Source organism: Castor canadensis, chromosome 2 (assembly GCF_047511655.1).
Source record: "Castor canadensis chromosome 2, mCasCan1.hap1v2, whole genome shotgun sequence".
Taxonomy (NCBI): domain Eukaryota; kingdom Metazoa; phylum Chordata; class Mammalia; order Rodentia; family Castoridae; genus Castor; species Castor canadensis.
This window is the reverse complement of record NC_133387.1, coordinates 8,421,324-8,443,899: the sequence shown is the minus strand read 5'-3', so window position 1 is coordinate 8,443,899 and position 22,576 is coordinate 8,421,324. Positions and strand designations below refer to the sequence as shown.

Below are 22,576 nucleotides of genomic sequence, written 5' to 3'. Positions count from 1 at the left end.
AATCGATAGAAATGTAACCTTTTCAACCACATAAACTAGTTCATTTTTATTATTAGTCTTTTTCTGCCATTACAGTGCTGTGGTTGCCAAAGGAACCAGGTCAATTTAAGCTTTATTGAAAGACCATTGAAGAGACAAACTCATTTAAATACTGAAGCCAGTACATTAAAAGATCAATAAAGTGAAAATACCTGGGGTTGCTGAACTGAAACACCCCACATACGACAATCATTCTACAGTCACAATTGGAACAAACCAATAAACCTGAAAGACCAGCGACTAGAGAAGAAAAGGCATTTCATTAAACAGGGTTAGAACCATAGAGTCCTTAATTTTTGAGCCTGATTACACATGGTGCACTTAAACTTCCTCCTGGTACTTTAAAAACTCATCTGGCATGGACTCCTTGATCGATGAGTACTGATTAGTTAAAGAAACCGTTAGTTCCCAGAGTTAAGGGCATGGCAGTGATAAAAAGTGAACTTTCGTTTCTTTAGAAATAACAAACACGAGCTGAGGCTGTAGTGAAGGGGAAATCTTGGCCCACTAGGCAGTAAGAAATCTCCTTTCTAACTGACTTAGCGTGAAACCTTGCACACAGTGATGTGTGTTAAACTGAATATTGACCACTGACTGCATGGACTTGGATTTGACTCAAACCTCCGTATGCCTCATTCCTCATATTTCATTCTGATATCCATTTCCAGTCCCTTCCATGTTTATGAGAGCCAAGATGATTGCCACAAACCTTCAAAGTCCTCCTCACAAATGACAATGTAAATTGCAAACTTTCGTCAGAATATGTACTTAGAATAATGTTAGAATCAGAATGACCCTGATTGGCCACGACTCCCATCCCTGAATAGTCAGTCCCCACTTCCATCACGAGATACAGGAAAAACTATTCTTCCTTTTTAAAATACCATTTAGAGTCAGGCCTACAATCCCAGCTACTGGGGAGGCTGAGGCAGGAGGATCATAACTTTGAGGCCAAACTGGGAACTTAGTGTGACTTTGTCTCAAAGTAAAGTAAAAGGGCTGGGGATGTTAGCTCTGTGGTGGAGCACTGGCCTTGCGTGTGAGACCCTGTGTTCAATCCTGCTAACACACACACACTGTACTTTTCCTATTATAGGATTAAAGGCATTCACTCAGGTAAGCTCAGGAAAGGACTCCTGACCTCCCCCAATCTCGCCGACTTGAGGACATTGCTAGAGCAGTTCTCTGGGCAGCAATTCTGCTGGCACACTAATGTGGAGACGTTTTCTTACCTTTCCCCATTTCTTTGTTTTACTTTGCAATTATACTCCTGGAAATACTTGCCTATGCTTTTTTGGGGTTTTAGGGTTTTGGGGAGAGGGCAATTTTGTTTTGTTTTGCTTGGTTTTGTTTGCAGTACCAAAGGTTTGAACTCAGGGCCTGACTCTAGCTAGGCAGCTGCTCAGCCTGCCCCGGCTCTGCTTGCTGTTTGAAGTCAGCTTCTCCCATTCTCTTTTTTCAATCATCTTTATTGAAGTATAAGTTACATGCAGTTTACATGTGCATGCTTAAAGTGTACAGGTCGATGAGTGTGACAAACATACACACCCATGTGACTCTCTCCACCACAGCCAAATTAGAACATTTCCCTCAGGCCTCTTTCCCATCAATCCATGCAAGCATTGGCCCCAGCCAGCCACTGAGCAAATTTCTGTTTCCATAAAACCATGAATTACTTTTACCTGCTAGGTAGCTTCACATGAATGAACTCATAGAGTATGTCATCTTCTGCCTCGGTCATTTTATCTGCGTAATGATTCTAAGACTCATCTTTGTCATGTATATACTATGACTTTCTAAATTCCTGGGTAGTGCCAGCACCAGTGGTTTATGGCTGTAATCCTAGCTATTTGGGAGGCTGAGGATGGGATTTGGAGGTAAATCGTTCATAAGACCCCATCTTCAAAATAGACCAGAGGTGTGACTCAAGCAATACTGTACCTGCTTCGCACTGAGTTCAAACCCCAGTCCCATGGAAAAAAAAGAAAAAAACACTAGGTAATATTACATTTATAAATTACACCACCATCTGATCCTTTTGATCCAAGCTAGGGATGTTATGAGTAAACTCATTATAAGTATTTGCATGCATTTGTATATTGTCGAAGCATTCTTTCTTTTCCAGTAAGTATTTAGGTATGGAATTTATGGGTTATATGGCAGGTGTATCTTTAACTTGATCAAAACTTCTTATTATTTTATATTCCCTTCAGCAAAGCAGAGAATTTCAGTTGCTCCACGTATCCACCAATACCTGCTACTGTCAATTTTTTTCATTGTAACCCTAGTGGTTATGTAGGAGCATCTCATTTTGGCTTTAACATCATTTTTCTGATGATTAGTGATCCTGAACAACTTTTCATGTGCTCATTGATTAATGGTACATCCTCTTTTGAAAAGCATCTTTGTCCCCTTTCTTTTTATTGGGTTGCTTGCTTTCCCGTTATTAAGTGACATGAGTTCTTCATATATTATGACTACAATTCCTTTGTCAGGTGCATGGACTGTGAATATTGTCACCTCCATTTCCCCATTTCCTACCCCACCTCAGACTTCCACCCACCAGTCCCCTCCAGTCTCTCTCAAGATCATCAGTGAGCTAACCCCAGTGGCTGATTTCCAGTTTTCATATTACTTAAAGGCAATATCTGGCATGGGTGGTTTCTTGGCTCGCTGAACACTCTTCTTGTTTTCCTTTTGCTGATTGGTCCCTTCTTTCACATCCACTCTGTCAGGAAATTGTGTTGGCTCTGAAGACATCCCAATTCTAACCAGTCTCGCTGTGTAAACAGCTGCCTCACAGGCCTGAGCCGCCATCATGTTCAGTAGACATCTCCTGACTGGGCCCTGGGCTCCCCCTAGTCCTTACAGTGCCTTCTCTACACATCAGCTACCCACCTGCTTAAATGAGTCAGATCCCGTGATTCCTCCACTCGGAGTCCACTAGTGGTCTTCATTTCTCTGAAGAAAAGCCAATGTCTTTGCAATGACCAGCAACACCCCACAAGAATTTGCCCCATGTCTGTCCTCTGGCCTCCCCTCACACAGCTCTTCCCTACTTCTACTTCAGGCTCCTTGGCTTCATGCCAAGAAGGCTCCTTCAGGTCTGTCTGCCCGTTCTTTCTCTGCAAGTCTTTGCTCAAAGCTCCTTTGCTAAGTGAGGTTGCCCTGACCGTATTTCAGATAACAGTCTGACACTCCAGGTCCCTCTGTCTTTGCTGTCGTGTGACTCCTCACTGACACAGCATGTATCACCTTCTGACATAGGATATCATATAAGTATTTTTGTTGTCACCCCATGCTAGGAAAGAACCTAGTGAGGGCAAGGATGTGAGAATTTCTGTTCACTGATGTGTTCCAAATACAAAGAACAGTGCAAGGCACTTAATAGAAACTCAAGAAGGATTTAGTGAGTGAATAAATGAGTCCATATTACTATAGATTGCTTCTCACATGATATGCTCACAAGCAAATTTCCTCCCACCAGAGAGAGTCTGTCATCCTGCATTGGCTGACAATGTCATTATCACTCTTCTCTGCGTCTGGAGGCCGCCCTCTTGGCTCTCTGGCCACTGGCTTCCGTTTGAATACAGCCGGTGAATCTCTGCCAGGAAAATGGCAGTGAGAGGTAAAAGAGGTTCTCCTACTTCCTTTCTGCCTGGCCACATCTCTGTCTCTCTGCCTACAGCTACCACTCCATCAGCTGGCCCTGCCATCACATTTCTACCCCCTTGCTCTAGCAGGTCTGAGGATAATGAAGCCTTCCCACCAACACTGGTCCCTGACTGTCAGCCAACCTTGATCGTTCCCTACATTTCCCAGTTCTTGGTAGACAGATCTTCCATTAATAACTGTTCTCTCTAACAGGGCTTGAGTGAATTTTCTCTTTCCAGTTTTGACCCCAAGTGACACACCCTACTTGTTTGGAACCTAAACCCAACTGTGTTGAATCTCATTCATTTCAAGCACAGCTTGTCAGATATTTGTAACTTTTTTATGTTTGCTCTATTACTAGCTACCCTCTGTAAGACTTCTAGAACCTCATACCTGGAGTTAGGCCAGACTTCACATCATAATGGCGCAAGGCTGTCCTCACTTCAGACTCCAGGTTCAAGCTGGGAGGTCTCCAGACCACCCTCACTTATGACCAGCTGGCTACAGAGGTCTTCACTGGTGCTAGAATGACTTTCAGAAGTTAGGAAAACCCTATGCTTACAGTCACAGTTTGATTATAAAGAATGTAAGAGTTTAGGGTGTGGCTTAAGGGGTAGAGCATCTGCTTAGCAAGCAAGAGTTCAAATCCCAGTACTGCCAAAAAAAAAAGTTATGGTTACAAATGACAACAATAAAAAGTTGGTGGTTATGCTACCCCAGAATGATGGATGGATGGATGGATATCTATAGAAGTGATAGAAAATAGATAAGTAGATAACTGAGATACCTAGATGATAAATTGATGATAGATAGACATGTAATAGATAGACAGATCGATACATACATATGTACATACATACATACATAGACAAAAAATCCTGTAACCCCGGCCATTTATGAACCAAATCCAAACTTCACACCCAGGCATTGCAAGTCCTCCACGCTCTATCTTCTATTTACCTTCCTTTGCCTTCTCCCATTTCTTTCCAAAGTATGGGCCAAGGTACAATGAGGTTGCCTGTCTCCATTCCTTTAGTTAGAATTGGTTTTTGTGTTCCTTCTTCAAAATGCTTCCCCTCTACCAATGTAAGTGCTGAAACAGGAGGCAGTTAGTTATCCTCTGCATCATACATTTTAGAATTTGGGGTGATATTTTATAGTCAATTTTCACATACTGTTTTATAATATAACTCCCCAATTGTTTCATAAGTCATTTCCCCAAAAAGAATCTTACACCTTGAACCCAGCTTGGACCATACTCTCAAGCACACCATCAGCTTAACTCCAGCGCTAGGTCACCAGTAGCTGGACAGCACAATCACATGAAAATCCTGATATGCCATGAGGAGGCATCAGGAGTCATGTTTATTGAAAGGCTGTTAACTTGGAGATGCAGTCAGAGGGACCTCCTGAATCTTAAGCCAACCTCCGCATGCCCAGCAGTCAGGTCACCCTGTGATAATCACTCACCTATGTTCTGGGTGGCCAGTGGGACAGATGCACCAGTGGACAGATATAACCTTCTCAGGATTGCACACAGCAGATCCCAAGCTGGTGCAACAACTTGCTTGCCTCCCCAGATTTAAGTAATCATATACTCCCATGAAGGGCACATCTTCAGTTAAGTCCTTGTGGCTAGACCAGTCCCAGCAAGGACCCTGCATTCAGGATTTGACAATCAGAGTAGCCAGTCCTAACCTCAGCCAGTGAACAATGAGACCTCAACCACACTCCCTGCACATAGTTCACCTTTACTGATGGCCCCAAAGCTCCCTCTCACACACAGCTCACCCAGGAATTCACCAGGAACCAAATGTCACCTCTGGAAATGTGCCAGGTAAATCAAAATGACAGAGACCAAGAAAGACTAAACAAGAAATTGTATTTGTGGAGTCTACATTCTTTCTAACATTGTTCTCATGCAAATGTTTTTTCTTCTTTTCATCTAATTCATAAAAGATTAAGCTATCATGTTATGCAATTCTTTTTATTTCTATTCCTCTTCTTTGTTTTCTTCCTCCTCTTCCCCTTTCTAATTCCTAGAAAGTCACATTACAAGTTACCAAAATGTGTTTCGCCTTGAGCTCTTCAGGGAAAATATGCCATAAAAATAATTCATGATGCTTATTATGTAAATTACTATCTAAATACTATGTGTGATGATTACAGGTGATGGTTCTTAAAACGATTTTAAATATAAAAGTATATTAAAACCATGAGCTAGTCTCATTCTAGATCTCTAAGAAGGCAGTTTGAAATAGAATATCTACATACTAGTTCAGACATTGTTTTTTGATGCTTTTTAAGCATCTTCTAAGATTTCTTTGCATACCAAAGACACAAAAAGTGTTTAGTTTTTTCTGACTAGATTCTTTGAAACCATGACACAGGGTTTGAGCCATTTGTGCTGTCACTGTCTTTGAAGTTACCATCAAGGAAATGCTATAACAGGCTGTAAAGTGAGACTTTCTCCACTCGTTCACTGATGTTTATGTAGAAGTATACAATTCTATTGATACAAAATCAGTTTTTTTGGTTTTTTTTTTTAAATCTTGCACTGTAAGTAGTATTTGGTGTTTTTCCAGTAGGTGGCATATTAGACCAGAGACAGTGGAAGCCTATGTGTAAGGCTAATTTTTTTCTTTCTACTATTTTGGGAAATTTTTGATATAAAACATAAATCACCTAATGGGTTCACAAATTCTTTTAATTGCCTCAATATGGCAGGATTCCAGTTGCACTAGACTTTAAGAGGCAGATATATTTTACTGATTACATTACCATAATAATGATGGCACAATGACAATAGTAATGAGTACTTATAATTCCTCTCATTTAAAAATTGCTTATCAGACCATACTCAAGGCCTCCAGGCATCTCTGAAAGAGAAATTGTGCACGTGTCTAACAAAGAAAGATCTGTCTCCTAAATCCTTTATTTCCAAAACTTTACACCTATCCTCTTGGGAGTTTGATACCGGGTCAAGGCTAATCTTACTGCATCTGCTCTGGGAATCTGGGTGGATCACTAATTCTCTCTGAGACTCTGCCTCTTCTACACTTGTGAAAAAGTGCTAAGCTAGTTGTCTCTAAGGCCCCTCTCTACTTGAAAATCCCTGATTAAACCTGACTTTTATGTAAGCATTTCCTTATGACCAAGTACTCGGAGCTAAATTTGCTGAGATATTTAGGTACACATTGCAAAGACGACACTTGTGATATGATCTGGGTTTCAAAACTGAAAGTGGAAGAACTCCATTCAAGTGGGACAGTGACTCCTCTTCAACCTCCACCCATCACTGGTTGGCTGCTATGGGAGTACGTCCTGAAAGGACTCTAAGTGGCACCCTTAGGCTGGCAGAGGAAGAGTCTTTGCTCAAAGCCCCAGGAGTCTTGAAATATTACTCCTGATCTTCATAAACCTTTAAACCTTATCTGACCCACCTTCCTGTTTTGTAAATGAGGAAAGTGAAATCCAAGCTAGCTTCCTGACTTGTTAATGTCACATGCCAGTTCATTGGCAGAACCAGGGTTCTCCTTGCTGCCCTTGCCCCCCCACTCCCCTCCTGGGTTACACTGGACATCTTGGAGCTGGTTTGCAAGAGGCCCCTAATAACCTTCACAAAGACAGCAAGAAGACACAAAAGTCCTGCCCATACTTTCCAAGAAAGGGACCGAGGTCCTATCAAGCCATCTTTGCTACAGGATTGTATAGTAGTGACAAGAGGAATCATAGATTGAGATTTACCACTTCTTTTCACAACCAGGTTTGGAGAGAGACTCCAGCCTCCATTTTTGCAAGGTATTTTCTGTCCTAGAAAGGCAATGGGTACTAGAGTGGGAGACCTGGCAAATTCCATGAATCTTTGCTAGCTGTAGAGGCAAAGTCTCCTCTCCTTGGTCTTAGAATGGAAAGTCCCCAGACCCAGGTGTAGACTTAGGGAAGGAGACTCAGGAGATGAACTCTGTTTGGGCTCAAGGGAGGCTACCTCTGGCCTCACTCAAAAGTAATTAAATCCAAATCTTCCATGAGATTTAGCTGAGCTTTGTGCTAGTCATAAAGTGAATAGCTTAGATAATAATTCCCAAAGCAAGCATATATAATTGTATTTACAACACGTCAAAGCTTGCTTCAGAACATGGTGCATCCAGAAAATGAAGCTACTGGGTAGGTCAGGCAGGAATCAGGGGAAGAGGAGAAAAGGTTCTGTGCTCTTGCTTCTCCTCACTCTAGGAAGATGCCACTTCTCTGGTACCCCAGGACCACTTAATCTCCCCCGAAGAGCCCGCATTTCCCCAACGTGTCTTCCACGGTTAACTGCAGTATTCAGTGAGTTGCCCATGCATGGAGGTAGGCACCATGTTACACATTCAGGCAGCTCCCTCATAGGCCTTCTTTACTAACTAAATCACAAAGGTCTGGCTATTTCTTACTTGTTCCAGTTTTGCCATAGGAGAATGTGTTTCTTGGTCTCTTTCTTCTCCTTCACTGTCTCTGTAAGTCAAGGCTTGTGAGTAGCTTAGGCCAAAACCTTTTCTAGGTAGAAGGCAATGTGAGCTCTCACTTGGTCAGCCTCCAAGTGGAGACCCATTGTCTGCATCCTTGGTCATTCTTTTCACTAGATGAATGGCCATCTGGCTTGAATTCAAGTGGGTCAGGCTAACATGCTGTCCCCGCAGTGATGGGCTTGGGGTTTTCAGCTACGTGGTCCCAGGAATGGGTTTGGCTGTGCTGAAGACTCTGGGAACAATGGGGAATGTCCTTGGCAGAAAGAGTACAGATTACCACTTGGTCAACTCCTTCGTGCAGTCTTTAATGAATCAGGTTTACTCACCCAAACCCAATGACCATTGAGTCTATGAGGGCTTCAGCCAACTGGGTCACTTATAGAGCGCTCTCCCTGCAGAACAGAAGCTATAATGGAAGTAATAACTTGGCTTCCTAAAGCTTACTCAAATGATCTCCTGCACAGATATACACACTAATGTAGCTCAGCCAGTGATGACTCGTTTCATAAGTGTTATGTGAGCCCTAACATGTTACAGGCCCACCCATTTCACATGGATCATAAATTGACAGATGATGCTGCAGGAAAAAAAATAGCCCAGTGCCAGTGCCTTGCACCTGTAACCCTAGCTACTCAGGAATAGAGATAAGGAGGATCATGATTCAAGGCCAGCCTGGACAAATAGTTCGAAAGACCCTATCTTTAAAATACCCAACACAAAAATTGCTGTGGCTCAAGTGGTAGAGTGCTTGCCTAGCAAGCATGAGCTCTTGAGTTCAAGCCCCAGGACCACCAAAAAAATAGAAAGAAAGGAAGGAGGGAGGGAGGAAAGGAAAGAGGGCGGGAAGGAGAGAAAGAAAAGAAAGAAAGAAAGGAAGGGAGGAAAAGAAAAGAAAGAAAGAAAAAAGGCTCCCAGAGTCTCTGCCTACTCAGCCCATTGACCCATGCTTAACAAGGATGTCCTGTAACTGAGTATTTTGTTTTCGCAGAGTTACAAACACCAAGGGAGGGGAAGAGAAGGGGTGCAATACCACGACTAGTTCCAGACCCACCACCAACTTCACTTTTTTGTCTTCCATTCTCATCTACCATTATTCTGTATCCTCTCTGTGAATGAGACAGTGGTTCCGGAGTCAGAAAGAAGCAGAAAACATTTAGGTACATTTATCCTTGACCCTAAGGCAGAGATTCCATTGTGAATGGCACTAAGCCTGCAGGATCCACCATCTGCTGGCCCCAGGTGGAGTGGAAATTGAGATGAGAGAGAAGAGATGGTCTGAGCTCTGCCAACCATCTCTTCTCCGCAGTCTGTAGTAGTTTCAGGTTTGGGAAGGACAGATAGACATGGATGAAGGATGTGAGTTAAACTGATATACTTCTCATACCTAACCTCTCTGTGTGCTGTGGCTGTTCAAACTTTGAGTTCAACATGGAATAAAAACATTCATTAAAATGAAATGTTTGAAACTCAGTGCCTCTTAGCTAATTCCAAGCATTACTCAAAATTAGGAAAAGCTGCAAGAAATCTCAAACCTTTGTCTAGAGCCCCAGAAATACTTCCCCACAACAGGGACAAGGCCTGCTGTGAACTTGTTTCCTTCCATTTCAGGACAGGGGGCCTGGCCTCTCCGTGGATCCAAATAATTCACATAGATATTTCTTCGTTGTTCCTTCTCTAGCTTCTCCATTTCATCCCCCAAACAGAAACAGACTGATGATACCCCTTCAAACTCTGCCGATGCAAACTATGACTTCAAATAGAAAAGAACTGAAATTGCAAAATAATACCTGAACGGCATTAAAGCCTTAAACTCAGTGTGTAAGACACGAGGCCCAGCCGGCATTAGTATGCTTTTAATGGCTTAATGGTAAATGTTGAACAAATTAGTGTCCCCTTAAGGTTGTCCTGGGCACATGGAGTCACAGTCTTTAATTTTAATGAGACCCTATTACACAATCTCTTATCACCTCTTAACTATCAGTGAAATGACCACCAGCTAAATGTTCAGTCAAATAGCTCACTTGGACCCCAAAGAAATTACCTTGAAATTATTACACTTAACCGTGGCAAATGCACCAGGATTCATTTGAGAAGAGATGGCACATGGCAATCTGAGTGGATGATGTAATGTGTCACTTCCTGAGACTTTCAGGTTCAGTCTTCTTGCTTAACTGATTTAATGCATATTCTTCTTTGAATGTAAATACTTAATATGCAACTAACCCTCTCCCTTTCCTGAGTGACAAGACCAGGCTGGTTCAATTCAGGAAACTGTCACCACAGCGGACCAGTCTGTCTCTATAGTCAGATGTGGCTGGTTAAGAATGCCAATCCTGCCCCTCTTGGTGATTCTGGACTTTTTAAAAATAAGAGCAAGGAAGTAAAGATAATACCTATTGAACATCTGTTAAATAAAGCAAAGTATGTAAAGGCCAGCACAAAGCCTTGGACATAGCAATTTCTAAATCCTTGCACCTTTTTGTCCTGTCAGTGGTACCACCCAGCAAAGCCCACCAGAGCTATGTCTTCCATCAAAAAAAGATGGGTTTATCACTTGCCGAGTGAGTGGAGCAACAGGCTGAGTTCAGAGACAGACTCCATACAGTCAATTAAACACGAGGTGTAAATTTAAGAAGGAACTGTGATAAAAGGCAACTGTCAGATATAGGGACATGCTATAGTTTCCCACAGGCACCCAGGGCTGAGGGCGTGTAACCCAGTGTCACTGGAAAGGGAGGTCCAGGAGGATCTTAATGACAGAAAAGCCCCTGACTGTCCTTCATTCCAGGCTCTCGAATCTGTCAACAAAAGCAGGAAGTGGGCAAAGATTTTTTTAGGCAGGTAATACAAGGCCGTGAGAAGGGAAAAGAGAGGAACACAGTTGGTCTTGGAGTGCTGGTGAAAAGATGTTTGTGGCTCTTCCACTGGGGCTGTCCACACTAACTAACATAGGTTAGGGAGTCTTGCTTTAACTTTCCTCCAGATGAGTGTGTTCCTTATACTAAGTACCAGGTAACATTCAATCATTTTGTTATTGCAAAAATGTCACCAAAGCGTGGAAACCTTGGGTCGGTCCAAGGTGATCTTAGTAATTAAAGGGTCTTGTGACATGGGTATTCGTTTCTTATAACTTTTGTGAACACTCTTGATCAAAAGACTTGCTATCCCAGGCATTTTTTTTCAAATTTGGGGCACATCTGAGGTAAAGTCAGAAAAATTATCTCTATTGTATATTCCACTTAATGGGGTGGTGATTGGGCAGAAAAAAGGAATGTATTTGCTTGCTTTTTTTTTTTTTAAGTACAGTGTTTAATCTTGCAGTCTGAGCAATTTTTCTAGCTTGTTTTGGTTCTCATTTCACTTGTCCGTATGCTCCCAGGAAGGACAAACTTGGAGAGTTTGCAACTGTAAAGCACAAAACTTTTCCTTTACCCTTGTTGGGCCTGAGGAGTAAGCTGACCTAAAACAAATTCACAGGGAAGTTTCACACATACATGAAGAGCCTTCCTCGGAAGGTGAAGCCCCCCAAAGCGGTCAGGCTTCAGAGCTTGTACATAGGTTGGACAGAGGAGAGACTGTGAATGGGGAACCGAAGGCTGTTTCGATGAGGTCTGTCACACAGGTTCGTCTTGCCTCAGCTCCTCATTTCCAGAATAACAGTGCTCTCTCCCTCCCGTTGAGGGCAGAGTAGGGAGCACATCTTTCACAAGGAAGGTGGTCACCTGCCTTCCACAACAAAGGGAGAGGAACCAGTGTCCTTCCTGCTTCCATTGCTCTTTATGTACCTCTAGCTCGGAGCTATCAATATGTCACCCCTTTTGGAGTAGTGTCTTCTGAACCTGCCAGAGAAAAGTTCCCCAGTTTGACCAGGCAGGAGCTGGTCTGGAGTTGCCTAGGGAAAACAGGCCACCCTGGGGTGTAAGAGAGAGCAGGCAAGCAGCACCCAGATGTGAAGGGCCACAGAGCTTGCACAAGCAAGTGGGCCTCAAAGGCCAAACATCCCTCAGATTCCTTGTCAAGAGAGCCCTAGACAAGTTGTCGCCTGTCTGCAGGGTCAGAAGAATACAGATTCACAGAGACTCGCGCTCTGACCTGTGGCTGGACAGGCTCCACTGGATGTCCTCAGGCCCTTTGCAGGGCCTCTGCTTCCCAGACTCCTCTTCCCAAGCCTGCACTGGGAATTTCCTTTCCCCTGTGATGTCCCTCCAGTGCCCTCTACTGAGCATGCCCAATGTGTGCTCGTTGCTTATAACAGAGCATTGCTGTGCTGCAGGGTGCATTGGAGCCACGAGGCAGTAAAATGGTCGTGGACACAAAGGTCCCGTATGCCTTACATTGGGGGCATCTCTGCAGGAGGCACTCAGGGAGACTTTACTTTAGTATTCAGGCCGGTGGTGGTGGTAGTGGGAGGGTTCCAGGAGAAGGGTCTCCGCTCTCTGAAAACAGGGGCAATTCAGCAACTGGGTCTTAATAAATTGTATCTAGGAAGCAGGTGAGATGGGCCCTGGGTCATTACTGAGCAAACTGCTAAGGTGTTTGCCTACGTTTGAGGTTGCACAGAGTCTTCATTTTTCCTTTATTTTTTTAAGCAGTACTAGGGGTTGAACTCAGGGCCTCACATTTGCTCGGCAGGTGCTCTACTACTTGACCCACTCCTCCAGCTTTATTTTTCTTCTATAAGTTTCTTACTGTTGCTGTAATAAATTAGCACAAACTTAGAGGCTTAAAGCAACCCAAATTATTAGCTTACAACTGGAGATCAAAAGTCCAGGACCAGTGTGAACAGACTGAAGTCGAATCAGGGGTCAGTTCCTGCTGGAGGCTGAGAGGCAAGCCCATTCCTTGCCTTGCTCAGTCTTGAGAAGCCACCTGCATACCTCAGCCCTTCGCCGTATCCTTCCCACTGCTGGTTCCACTGTCCCGTCTCCTTCTCTTCCTTCTGACCCTCCTGCCTCCCTCCCACAGGGACTCTTGTGGCTCCAGGAAGCCCATCTAGCAATCCAGAGTAATCTCCTTCTCTCAGATCCTCATCTCAATCACATGTAGAAAGTCCTTCTTGCTGAGTAAGGTGACATACTCCCAGCTTCTGGGAGTGAGGATGTGGATATCTTTAGAGACCATTTGTCTGCCCACTTCATCTCTGTTCAGGCATAATTCCAGAGTGGTCCTCATGCCAAGCCGACCATGTCATGGAAAAGCCTCAACTGATGCTGCTATGCTGAGAAGTTCTTCATGCTCAGAGGAAAACACCATCACCTCATGGGAAATCCAAATTAATGGGTCCCCTCAGAGTTGCCGTCCCTTCCCCCTGTCCTGTCCACTTCAATTCCTCTTCTCCACCATCCCACACCATCCCTATCTGTTCACAGCCCTGTCTAGGAGGCAGGGAGGTGACAAGAGAGCATGGGTGACCAAGCATGGGGACAAGGAGAAGCTAACAGAATCCTCTTCCCTCCCTTACAGAATGTCCTCCTGCCTCAGCTAGTACTGTGACTGTTGAAGAAGTTCTGTATAGCTTTGCGTTTGTCCTGTTTTCCATTGTGAGAAAACATTTCCCTCACTGAAAAAGCTAATTTGGGTTAGAATTATTTATCATTGCCCAGTTGACAGATAATTCAGTTGTGTATTTATTGGCACAGAAAATTTCATAATACATCATTAAATTAAAAAATAAATCAATGTGTTAGTTGGGTTCCATCCACTTTTTTGTGCAAACGAAAGAATATTCATAGAAAATTAGCCTAAGTATCACCAGCTGGTGTTTTTCCTGCAAATCTAAATTATTATTTTTCTATGATGACTATTTATTGCTTATATCTATTTTAACTAAATATATTAAATTAAGTATTTAGGGGGAGACCGTCACCGAGAGGCTTTGTAAAGTGGACTTTTCTAACACTGGCGTTCCTAGTTAGCAATTTGACAACAGCTAACAACGCAGCGGCAGTTACACATGTGCGCCATAAGATGGCGCCAAAGCAGCCAGTTAATTTTTAGCAGCAGAAATGGAATAGCCTTTGCTCCAAAGAAATTTTATCAGATTTAAAATACTTAAGGTTCTCTGAGTAGAATAAGCATTTTGTTAATGATGCATTCTGCAGTATAGAACATTTTTCGAAATGATAGTCAAACGTGTATGTTTGCTTCAATAGGTTTTTTTTTTTTTCTGGTTCTTTGTTTTGTTACTTTTGTTACAGTGCTATTCACACACAAAAACTAACAGTTCTGCAGGTCAAACGCTCAAAACTGAGCGAGGAAGAAAGAGAGGACTCCTTAACAACTTCATCCTGACTGTTCAGTAGTGTTTTCCTAACAAGCAGTTTCACAATTCAGTTCTAGATAGTCATTCGTAATTAATAATCATTCATCAAAGTCACTAGGTCTGAACACAGTGGGTGAAATTCCCTCACTTTCCCTCACTCTTTCTTCCCTGACCCCCTCACCTTCCTCCAAACCCAACTGGCTTCCTGTATCTTTGCCCCCCAGGGGGATTTTCACCTCATCAGTCCCAGTCATTAGCAAGGATGAAGGGTCCAGTTTTTTGACTCTGTGCAGCCACCTTCAACAAGTCGCTGCTTGTTCTGGCTCCTTCCTCTGTTCAGTCCACGTGGTTCCCAGGCCTGCTTTCTGATGACCCCCACTTTTCCTTCTGTTGCCCTGAGCTGCTGTGGAGCTCGCTTCCCAAGAATGAGTGGATCCAAGGAAGATTTTGCACAGGTGAACCAGAAAAACCCAGAAGGCTCTAGGAGTTCATAGCTGGGAAAGCACAACTAGACTGCATCTGTTTTTAAAAGCCACCAAGTAGGGACACAAGGACACGTCAAAGCTGCAGTACCTGGCTCCACCATTTGCACTTTACACTTGGAAAACGTGACCAGAAGTGTGCATTGCTCCAGCAGTCATTATCGGGCACTGCTCCGTTTCCCTCCCTCTGCTGCCAGCTGCCCTGTATTCAGGATGAGCAGTGCAGCAGACTACACCCACCTTTGAATTCCCAGGCCCCATTGACCCTGCCAGTGGCAGGCAAGAAAACAATGCTGAATTGCAGCATTTCGTATGTGTGTGTGTGTGTGTGTGTGTGTGTGTGAAGCAGACAGTACCAAAAAGTGAAGTCAACAGGTCAGCAAGAGAATCTTTAAGAAAACTCAACTCTGTAGGTGTGACATTGTCTATCCAGAGGTCAGCGCTAGAGATTAGAGCAAGCGGGTTTTTCTCCATTAAAATAGCAAGAATCTTAATCCAGCAACAAGTTAAGCACAGAAAATATGCACTGCTGGAGAGCAATTCAAAAAAGAGCTTCACTTACCAAGCTCAAATTGTTTTCAAAAAACCCTGAAAGGCAAGACGTGGGCCTTCGTTTCCTGGGGCTGGATTTCAGTCAGTGCTTGGTGAAGTAAGTTTTCTGGAAACCAAAGTTCAAAGCGTTATGCTATCCCCCAGGGAAGATTTGGTTCCAGGGCAGGTAACGACATTCTTCTAACTGTGTCCCTTGTTTTCTTCCTGCAGCTCGATCATTATCCTTCTGTGAGTTACCACCTACCAAGCTCATCTGACACACTCTTCAATTCTCCCAAGTCGCTCTTTCTTGGAAAAGTTATAGGTAAGATTTGGTTCTATAGGTCTAAGTGTGTGTTCAGAGTGCACATGGTACCCAATTACATTAGGTAATGTGAATTTGAATTTTTAATTGCCAGGTGAACTTTCACTGGGGTCAGTCACAAATATCTCACCCATACAAGAAAAGCTGTGTGGTGGTTCTGGTTGATACACATAGTAGAGGTGTTGTCAAATCCTCTTTGGCGTGATTGCTCAGGTGACACATTCTAAAGCTATTAATTCACCTTTGAAACACACAGCAATAGGTGCTGCAGGCTTCTAAGTCTGACTAAAATGGGACTGAGATATTTGTTGTATAACATAAACCAGGACACAATTACCTGCTCCCAGCTTCTGTATGTAAACTTTGCTCTTTGGTTTATCAAAGACCTCACAAGCAATATTTACTTTAATTTCATGATTCTCTCTTCCTCTCACTCACAAGAAAGGTACCTGATATTATTGCAAATTAGAGGCCGATAGGAATTAGAAAACCCTTCCCATATGTGTGACTGAATCTAGGATGGAAATGCAGATGTGACTGGTTAAGAATTTTTAAAGGTTTAATGCGAAGCCAATGAAATTTCTCTTTAATATGAGAATGTATATTGTGAACCCAAGATGAAAATAGTAAGATGGTGGCCATGTGTAGGCTCAGAGGGGGGTTATTCTGTGTCCAGTGGGTAGTGGAATCCTCAGAGGACTTGCTTTGCCCCTGTGTGGTTTGCTAATCACTGTAGCCACAGTCTTCCAAGGCCGAGTTTATTCACGAAGTGGCCAAATGTAAGGCGGGAATAGCCCCAGGCCAAATCCACCTTCCTGAGGATATGGTTTAAGGATGTTTATGGAATAAAGAACCAGGTGGTCTGAGGTAGGGAAAAAGGTGATTGAAGGTAAAGAATAGTGAAGTAATCTGTGGTCTGCTCACATAATCAACCTTCATGACTCTTCATAGGACTTGCGATCAGAAAATGGCAGTGTTAATGTGGTTTGTAGGAGTAGGTTGTGCTCCTCTGATGTCAGTCACTTGTGCATGCCCAAATGAAGAGGTCAGTGGCTTCAACCAGTTTGTGCTAGATAAGACAATCTCCAAATCCCTAAAAAACACTTAAACAACTGGTACTAAGATAACCAACCATAGTCAGAAGTATAATTTATAGTAAAGTCTCTTTGGGGGGGTGGGGGGGGTCTTTTACTTTACTGCTAAAACCAATGAAGAAAGCATGTAACTAAAACTAAAAGCAAGTGAAGGGAGAGGATTATTCAGGTTTCTCCAGGGTTCTAAAGAAAGAATTTGCTTTTTTGAGATTTAAACTTTAACTAGAGGAAGAGAACAATTCAAGCCTCTAAAAAGAGAAAAGAATTTACTAAATTCATTGTGGAAACTCAGTTACAGTGATCAGAAGAGCATTAATGATTAAAAAAAAGCACTCATTTAAGAAGATTGTATGGTCGTGGAAAATGTGGAGGGAACAGGAAAGTGAAGCTATCATACAAATAATCGTGTACACTTACTCAATCTCCATTTTAAGGACTTGAGATATTTGCTCGTTTAACCCTTGTCACAACTCCGTGAGGTAGTTGGCATTACTGTCTCCACTTTACAAATGAGAATACTGAAGTACAAAGAGGTAAGTAACTCACCCAAGTTCACCAAGCTAACAAGGGGCCGAACCGAGCCGTGAACCCAGGCAGTCAGATACCAAGGCAGTTCTTAACTACTGTCCTTCATCTCTGAGATGGTAAACACAAAAATGAAAAGGAGAAAGACAGAGAGGAAGGCTTAGTCAGGAGATGTAAGTGAAATTGGCCAACTGAGGGATAAGGTTTATCTCACATGCCAGAAAGTAGACATGAACCTGGGCTTGGAACCAGGACACCTCAGTCCTCTTGTGAGTGAGGAATTGGGAAGACAGCAAGCAATAGACCTATGCATAAAACCCCAGAAGAAAAGACCCTGAACTCCAAAGGTAAGTCAGTAGGGGGTGGCAATTCATTGATCAAATGGTAGCATTGGGAAAAAAATGAGTGCTAAATTTTATTGACCATTGAGCCTTAGACAATGTATAATAAGAAAGGACAATTAAATAGCTATTCCTGAATCCCTTGCATCCTAAAACTAGCACCCAAGTATGGTCCCAAATGTAGTCTTGAATTTTCTCCAACATTTCCTATGGTGCTGTATTTTAAAGATCTTATCCTTATTTTAATTATCTGTAACAAGAATAGAAAACAGAGACTGTATGGCCTTACCTGTTATGTGTATAAATATGACAACTAACTGTCCACTGAAACAAGACCTATTTTACTATCCCCATTTTACAGATGAGGAAACTGAAGCTGAGGGAGGTCAAGACAAAGGTTACTCAATTAATACGTTGTAGAGCAGTTGTGAAGTGAGGTCTCTCTGAGGAGTCCATAGTCCTATAGATCAGAAGAGCTTCTCCGCCACACATGGCAATGCACGTCTGTAATCCCAGCTGCTTGGGAGGTAGAAACATGAGGGTTGTGAATTTAAGGCCAGCCTGGGCAAGTTAGCAAAACCCCATCTCAGAAACAAAACTAAAACAAAAGGGCTGGGAACATGGCTCAAGTGGAAAGCTCTTACATAGCATTTACAAAGCCCTGGGTTCCATCCCCAGTACTGTTTGGAAGGAAGGAAGGGAGAGAGGGAGGGAAGGAGAGAGAGATGGAAGGAGAGAGGGAGGAAGGAAGGAAGGAAGGATGGAAGGAAGGAAAGAAGGAAGAAAGGAAGGACAGAAGCCTTCTCACTCATTCATGGTCAAGCTCCAGAGAAGGGATGCTGTGAAAGTTGAGCGATTCCAACAATTAGAGACAAAAGGTTTAGTGAATTAGGGCCTTGGCTTATGGGTCCTATATCCTGAGACAGTGGTGCCCATATATCACCATATGTATTCCCACAATTCAGCCAAGAATAATTGAAAGTGTTAGGTGTTCCTTCAGAGCTATAATCCCAGCAGAATAAACTCTACTGCGATTTCTAAGCATGTCACACTGTACTGTCCCGAAGGCATCATCAACCAGGAACGAACCTAAAACAATGGGCTTTATTAGTTCGTGAGATCCACAGTCACGTTTGACAGGAATGTTAGCTGAGTGCTAGATTCCCTTACTCTAAGTAGCACTGCCTCGTCAATAGTTCAAGTCATAAGACTAAATGTACACTTCCACAAAATTGCAGCAGACAACATGGCATGGCCCTTCAAGATCATGAGCAAATAGCACTGTAAAAGCAGCATCATCCACAACTAAGAATTTACTGTGCTATAAATCTGTGTCAAGCCAAGTGTGACATGAGCCTCGGATGCATGGCTACCACACCTAGAATTTTCTGTACACCAAAGGAAAATGTTGCTATGCACAAAAACTAGTCATGTGAGTAGCAACGAGTCATGGAAAGGCTATCTAAACACCAGTAAGGAAATCCCCAGTCCTGGGACGGAGATGGCGCCATTCACACAAGACAAGGTTAGGGCTCCTGCTACAGCAGAGACTGACTTTCCTCCTCACAGCCAGTGACTCCCCGCTAGATCAAAAGAATATCTCATCGGTCCTCTATATCCTAAAAGGAGCAAGCATTAAATAAATATTTGTTGAATTAATAAAAAGTAATGAAAAAAAGACCACCATTCTACAGTTCTCACCTATCTTGCAGCTTACTTTGTTTGCTTGTTTGTCTTTTTAAATTAATTGTCAAGGATCTAGCAATAATGGAATAGAAGGAATGCAGGCAGGGCAGGTTCGGCTTGAGTCCGTGCTGTCTCCGTTGAAATCCTGGGCCGTTACTTTTCTGCTTTGTTACTTTAGCCTCTCAGAGTCTGGGTTTCCTCAGATGTAAGATGGAGACACAAACACCTACTTGTGAGTTGTTAGTCCCCAAAGGTAGCAACTGTCATCTTTTTTTTTTAACTAATCTATTTGCAGCAGTAAAATTAGTGTCTAGCATATAGAAAGTGTTCAAAAAATATTTGTAGGATGTAGCTCAATGGTAGAGCTCTAGTGCAAGGCACTGAGTTTGATCACCAGCACTGCAAAAAAAAGAAAGTCGTGGAGTAGATAAACTACTCTTATAGTATTAAGCTAACAACATCTTAGGACTTATCCAACACAAAGCCTGATAAACAAATAATGAAAATAATTACCATCTGGGCTGGGAGAGTGGCTCAAGTGGTAGAGTGCCTACCTAGCAAGCATAAGGCCCTGAGTTCAAATCCCACTGCCATCAATAAAATAAAATAAATCTTTGCTGATTTCTCGTGGTCCTGACTTCCTGCTAGAAAGACTAAGAGTTATGTAAGAGTCCATTCTAAAATTTTGTGGTGGGTCAACAGTGATCTCACATATATATGTATTTTGGTTTTGGTTTTGGTTTGCGTATAGCAGGGTGTCCCAACAGTGATAAGATTGACATTTTGGGTCAGAAAATTCTTTCCTTTGGGTCTCGGAGTGCAGAGCATCACTCCGAGCCTTCACTCACTAGACACAAGTGGCACCCTTAAGTGTGACAACCAAAAAAATTCAGATATTGCCAGATGTCCTGGGGAGGGCAAAATCACCACCAGCTGAGAATCACTGGCTTAAAGTCACCCAGCTAGGTCACTGAAGAACACAATATGTGACGCTGGAACCTAAGCTTTGCTTCCTGATAACACCTGTATCTTTCACAACAAGGAGGAAGAAAAGAAGACATCAGCTCTCTAAGATATAATTCCATTAATGTAATGAAAGAAATCACAGTGAGGAGCAAAAAAAAAAAAAAATACCACTGATGGTTGTGTCTGCGGAGGCTAGTCATTTACCACCCCTTCAAGCTAATAATCCTTAAGTGTTTGATCATTTAATGCAGGCAGAATTGGGGAGGATCATTTTTTTATTTCCCTTTGAAAGTGACATATACTTCAGTGAGAAGCAAGCCATTTGTGTTCCTCAGAGATGGAAGTATTCATCAAGAAAGATGAATAGAACTTGTAGCAGAGCTCTCATGTGCTTCAGTCACATTTCGATATCCTCTAGAGATGGATGCTCCCAGTTGTTGCTTGGCTAGGTAAACTGCTAATCAGAAACTGATCCCATAAGAGAAGGAGGAGATGGGTGTAAATAAATAATATGATGTCACACTGATTTCTTAATGAGCACTGCTTGCAAAGGGAGTCACACAAAGGATGGAAGAGAGAGCACCTTGCAGAGGACAAGCATGAGCTCCATAAAGCTAATGGAGGAAATACAGCGCAGAAAGAAAAGTGAGGCAGGCGCTGGTGGTTCACACCTGTAATCCTAACTACTTGGGTTCGAGGCCAGTCCAGCCAAATAGTTTTTGAGACCCCATCTCTAAAATACCCAATACAAAAACAGGGCTGATGGAGTGTTTCAAGTAGTAGAGCACCTGCCTAGCAAGCATGAGACCCTGAGCTCAAACACCAGTACTGCCAAATATATATCTATGTATATGTATGTATATATGTGAATAGCTTTAGTAAGTTTGAGAATGACACGGAGCTGAGAAGGGTGGTTTAATATGTTGGACGATAAAAATCACTTCAAAAGTATCTTGACAAGATAGAAAGATGGGACAAAAATGAGATAAAATATAACAGACACAAACTTAATTCCTGCACTTAAACCAAAAAAAATGCACTAAGTAGAAGATGGGAGATTCCTGGTGTCAGGAAAATCTCAGGAGGTTGGTCTGAGGGAAGGTTTGACATGAACTAGTGTTTCATAGTGACTGATCCTGAAATGAGTCTAAAACTGAGCTACGTTAATAGGAAAATCATGCCCAGAGCCAAGATTACTACTAATCTAAGAAGACCTGACAGACACAGACCCATAAAAGAAAAATCAAAAGGCCTGGGAATATGTATCCAGAAAAGGGCAGGATCTAGAGAACGTGAAACAGTTTCTAGTCCTTGATGACTGCTCTCCGAAACAAGGATTTAACTTGTCAAGGCCTCCTCAGCAGGACCAAAGTGAGCCAGTAATACAAGGTGTGAAGAGGAAAACTTCAGATACAACTAAGGAAGAGCTTCTTAAGAATGAGAGCTTGTCACATATGAGTGGCCTCCATTATTGAGGATACTCAACAAATGCTAGATGGAAATTGGTTCTCCACACTAAGGGACTTTCTGGATAGAGTGAATCTACATTTGATGAAGTCTACATACACCAGAAACTTTAAGACACATGGTATAAGTAATTTTCTTTTTTAAAAGTTTGAGAAAAATAATATTAAAGTACAAAAGGATCTCCTATTCCATTTGAAATCTGAAAGGATAATTATATTCAGGGTTCCTTGGTGTCATACACTGTATGGCTGTATCACAGACATGAATTTAGAAGAATGTCAATATATACTGCTCATCACATCACTGTACATTCTGTGTCATTAAATAGGTAACCGACATGTTCAGGATGACAGTATTCATTGTCATTTTAGAAAGTTATTACTGAGCCCTCTAAGTAATTTTTTTCAAATTAACTATTTGTGCCATTGTCATAACTCACAGTAATATTAAACCATAATGAAGTAGATCTGTTCTATTATTAAAAGGCAGTAACTCTTCTGTGAATGAGTACGAGGCTGTGCTTGGAAAGAAGTCAGCTACGAATGCAGAGTCAGTGTTACTTAACTGACAATTACTACTTTTCAGTGGCAGGGAGGGGTGGTAAAATTAAAAGTAACCTTGTATCCATTCAATTTAATGTAATTCGTAAGTCATACAGGACCTGGATCCTAATATAGGCCTGGCTACCTCATTCTC

General features: G+C 42.4%; 1 protein-coding gene across 1 annotated transcript in view; it reads left to right on the top strand.

Annotated features, from left to right (window-relative positions):
• The window catches only part of Cntnap2 (contactin associated protein 2), a 1,948,854-nt gene that overhangs the window by 1,817,976 nt on the left and 108,302 nt on the right, over nucleotides 1–22,576 (top strand). The window contains exon 21 of the mRNA XM_074061335.1: nucleotides 15,708–15,801. Coding sequence (XP_073917436.1) covers nucleotides 15,708–15,801 — 94 coding nt within the window. The remainder of the gene's footprint in view (nucleotides 1–15,707; nucleotides 15,802–22,576) is intronic.